This window comes from Gavialis gangeticus, unplaced genomic scaffold (genome assembly GCF_001723915.1).
Source record: "Gavialis gangeticus isolate Ggan-Ray unplaced genomic scaffold, GavGan_comp1, whole genome shotgun sequence".
NCBI classification, from domain to species: domain Eukaryota; kingdom Metazoa; phylum Chordata; order Crocodylia; family Gavialidae; genus Gavialis; species Gavialis gangeticus.
In genome coordinates, this window is record NW_017729030.1 from 54,049,629 (window position 1) to 54,054,200 (window position 4,572).

The 4,572-nt window shown below is 44.6% G+C and overlaps 1 protein-coding gene across 1 annotated transcript in view; it reads left to right on the forward strand.

Moving 5' to 3' along the window:
• Positions 1 to 562: 562 nt before the first annotated feature.
• Positions 563 to 4,572, forward strand: part of SMIM19 (small integral membrane protein 19) — a 10,192-nt gene continuing 6,182 nt past the window's right edge. Inside the window, exons 1-2 of the mRNA XM_019522239.1 lie at positions 563 to 780; positions 2,863 to 2,987. Coding sequence (XP_019377784.1) covers positions 623 to 780; positions 2,863 to 2,987 — 283 coding nt within the window. The 5' untranslated portion in view covers positions 563 to 622. The remainder of the gene's footprint in view (positions 781 to 2,862; positions 2,988 to 4,572) is intronic.

Genomic DNA, 4,572 nt, shown 5'->3' on the forward strand with positions numbered 1-4,572 from the left:
TCAATAAGCTGCCTCAAAAATGAGAGTTTGTTTTCACGGATGTGGTAGCTGTGTTGGTCTGAGACAAAAAGAAATGCAAAAGTCCACAACTCTTGGTTCCAAAATGATACCTTTTATAAGACCAACTGAGAAATTGCAAATTATATGTGTGTGTGTGTGTGTGTATTTAATTTTTTTTTGCAGAAAGATATTTTTTGTGATTTTTCAGTTGATCTAATAAAAAGTATCTGTTCATTTTCAACACGTTCACTATGCCTGACGGTAGCCACACAAGAGTTGAAGTGGTCGTACAAGTACGATAATTACGGTAAGACGGGAGCAAACCCTGGCGGGACTCCAAAGCCCTGGGCCCCACAAGGCGAAGCCCCGCCCCCTTCACGCCCTCTGTCACTAGGCAACGCTCTGACGCCCTCTTCGGCTAGCTGCCGCTCCCCCAGCGAGCGCGCACAGAACACACGCCTCAGCTCAACGCGCTCCCCTCCCTGCTCAGGCTATTGCCGGAAGTGACATTAGTGCAGTGGATGGGATTGTCCCGTCTGCGCTCATTTCCGCTTCCGGGTGGAGCCTGTGGCGGCGCTTGGAAGGCGGTAGAGGCGTGGAGTTTGTACCCCAGCCTCGGCCCATGGCGGCGGTGGCGGGGGGCGTCGCCGGGGCGGGAGCAGGGGGCCTGAGCGAGAGCGGCGCTATCGACTACTCGGTGCACGAGGCCTGGAACGAGGCCACCAACGTGTACCTGCTGGTTGTGCTGGCCAGCCTCGCGATGCTCGTCTACGCCCGCAGGTCAGCGGGGCGCGCCCGGGGCCACGTCACGGATGGAGTTGGTGGGGTGACGTCATGGACGTGGCGTTTGGCTGGGCTGACGTCATGGCCATGACGCAGGGGTGCCACGTGGCTTCGAGGGCACGGTGTTTTTCTCAGGCCGGGGTGCAGGTGGTGCTGGTGCACGCCCCGCTGCTCCAGGCCCCGTGGGGTGGGTGTCACATGTGCCGTGGGCCCGGAGCAGTGCAACGGCAATTGGCCGTTCTGGGGCTGCGCTATACACAGAGGCAGTTCTGGGAGCTGGAGAGAGCAGGATGCCCCTGGACTGCCCACTTCACCCCATTGTGCTGCCTGTGGGTCAACACCGAGCCCTGCAGGCCGCTCTTGGATACCAGATCCATAGTGCAGGTCATTTTCAGTGCCCCTAAAGTTTGACAAGCTTTTGGATTCAAGACCTTCATCATGTCTCTGAAGTAAACTGCCTTGTGTTGGAAAGCTTGTCTGACTGACCCACCCTACAGCTGCTTGAATAAAAGATCTCACTCGAAGGCAGCGTTTCTCAACCTGTTAGTTATGACCCAGAAGTGGGTGGCAAGAATATGTGAAAGGGTCGCAAACAATCTTTAAAAATGGATTCTCCTTTAAAGGAGAAAAAAGTGAGAAGCCATGGGTTTTCTGTTGCAGGCTGGAAGAGTCCAACCTGCAAGCTGCTGTTTGCCCTCCCCCCATCTCTCCCCCTGCCCCACACACTGGGTGTGGGGGGTTGCCGGTTGGGAGTGAGGGGCACTGAGTCAGGACTGGCCATTGATGTTTACAAATGGGTCCTGGCACAAAAAAGGTTGAGAGCTACTGCCCGAAGGATCCTCACTTCCTGGAGACTTCAAGTGCCATTTGAAAAAAACCCAAAACTTGTGTCCCAAGCATAGCAGTTATTTCATCTAACGGGTATGGACTTGCCAGGTGCTATTGAGTACCATGCTCTACATGCCTTGAAATCAAAGTACTGAGAAATTATACTGAGTTATTTAAGGACAAGTAAAAACTAAATATCCTTTTTTTACAAAAAGTGTTATTTTTATTCTTCAAAGGAAAAAAAATCTTGTTTGCAATGCTATTAAACAATTCACTGATGTAAAGTAAATAAACAGAAGAAAAAATCCTCTTCATGTTCACTCTGCATTTTGACATTTAGATTCAGAATCTGGCTCTGTTTCAGCTAATATGGCATTAAGCATTTTATATTGCATTACAGCTTGGCTCACTTTCTGTGCTCCTAACCTGTTTTTTAGTTTATTCTGGATGAAACTAAAATTCAAGAACATAGTTTCAGCCATTTACCTGCAAACACATCCCAAATTTAATGAACTTCGGATCAGAGTATATTTTTTTAAGTTGAGTCCACCATGTTGCTGGTTTTACATTCAATCTCAATCTCTGAGAAGAACCATTTAGGGTAGGAACTTTAATGTGCCTAGTATTGAATTGTTTGGGACAAAAAGTTAGGATCTTTTTTTTTGCAAAAACACTGTTAAACGCCTTTCTGTTTTGCACTTGTTTCTTCCCATTGATTATGAATGAAGCGCATAAGGTAGGAAGTGAGTCACAGTCATTAAATCTAAATTTGATCAGCTTTGCATGTGGTTTCAGATTTTCATTGTAAGTAGCCACTTGTGTATTATATCTGCAGTTTTGGCATCCTCACCCTGGAGTTGATCAAGAGCAATCGCTGTTGGTTTTAGCAGCAGGTACAGATGCTTTGCCTCTTGCACAGCTCTTTGTACATCAGTGATGTCTCAAATGTCACTCTTGTGTTCAGGAAAGGTTCTTTGAATAGATGTGATATCTTTTATTAGACCAACGGAGTTTTTGGAAAAAAATTCTTGGCAAGCTTTCAGGCGCAGTCACCCTTCTTCAGGCATGGGGAGTCTCTGCTGTTCTAAGACTCCAAGAAATGCAGGAAGCTGAAAGTGTGGCAGCATGTCAGTGAAAATGTAAAAGGCAGAATTAGAAAGACAAAACACTTGTTGGAAGATGGAAGATGGTATCTGGATTTCTTGTACCTACTCATCATGTATGTTATTTATTTTCCTTTTTATATGCTAGGAATAAAAGGAAAATCATGCGAATATTCACACTGCCTCCTGCAGCAGAGATGCCAACAGAGCCAAACTTTTATGACAGCATGAAAAAAATCCGCTTAAGGCAGCAGTTAGAGATGTATTCTATAGGTAAGTTTGTGCTATGTCCTCTTGTGATGTGCATATTCCTAAGCAATCATGGAAACTGCATCTTTTTCAAGTACAGGAAAAGTTTGGATATTTTAGCTTTTTAAATCGCAGAATAAAATCAGAATTTTCTGTCAGTGGTGTGCCATGTTAGTCAAGGCAGTTCTCTAGTATTAGTAAATAGAACTCACAGGAGGTATAAGGATCCAAGTCTTTCCTCAGCAAGGTATAACTCTTATAGAAACCTGTTATCCTGCAGCATGAGACTTGCAGTGCAAATCAATCCAAGTGGGTTGAGTTGCTTGAAAAAGCTTAAGAAAGTGTGGAATTAGAATCCCTGTGTATGGACATTATGTTAGTAGTAATGTGGTGAATCTAACCTGGCAACTAAAAATAGATTGTCAGGCCAGGGGGGACCTACTAGATTATCTAGTCAGACATCCAAGCACTAACATTCACCAGAAGTACCTATAATCATGTAAAGAACTCTAAAGAAAATTTTTCATAAATTCCCCAGAACTGGTCTCTCTGTCCCCACTAAAGTTAAAGGGAGTATTAACATATATTGATAAGAACTGATATTGTAATAAAAAATAAGAATCTTTCCCTGATCAGGTAGTACATGGGAGAGTACTGATTTTGCCATAAAGTATCAACAGTAAATTCCTCTCATATTACAAAGCATCTATTGAAGTACAATTAACAAGAAGCGGGGCTTGTGCCTTCCACCTCTGCACTGGTGTTTAGGAGGAGGTATAGGGCTGTTTTCTCCCAGATCCTATTGTGCCATGAAATGAACATGTGCCAGGGGTCTGAGAGCCCACCATGTATTTTCCAGCGCACAGTGGATGGACAGGTTTATATTTCCAATGTAAAGATGCCCTGCTGGCATAGGATTTGTTAGCATCCCATAGAGTATAACTTGGCAGGAAAGAATGTGATCACAGGCTGGCTTAACTGACTTTGTAGTAGACTGTTTACTGTCAGGTATCCCCTAACTTAAGGAGAGGGCTTATCACCATCTGTTCTTCGGTGATTAACAAGATTACTTGGATCTCTTATAACAACTCCCCTACTCTTCTCTGATCTTTCATTTTATGAGAAATGACTGAAGAGGCTTTTTTAAAAGCAGTGGGGTCAGGTTTCTCCAGTGTGCGTTTATTCAGATATCATGAGAACTGTCCAGGGTCACATGTTAAAAGGCCAAGTCCTATACATTGTCTGCATTGTCTGGAATTTCATCTTTATGTGGCTGAGTCTGGAAACTGTATTCTCCAGTCTTAGGGCATGGACAAATGAACAAAGGGTTGAGGGCAAAGGAACTTCTCATGTGTCAGTTGCTCTGTGGTAACTGTTTCATGTCTACTGCAGTGACTGAAAGCTGCACCATGAACAATTCTTCCCCTTCCCCCAAATGAAGCAGAACTAGCTTCCATATACCATGGAACAGGAAGGGATGCACAAACCAGCTGACATGCATTAATTTCAGTTTATCCCCCAGTTTGTTCTTGTCCATATCTTTACTTAAGCCTGTTATTGACTGGTGCAGGTTTCATAGTTAGTAGGGTCGGAAGGGAACTGAGCAGAT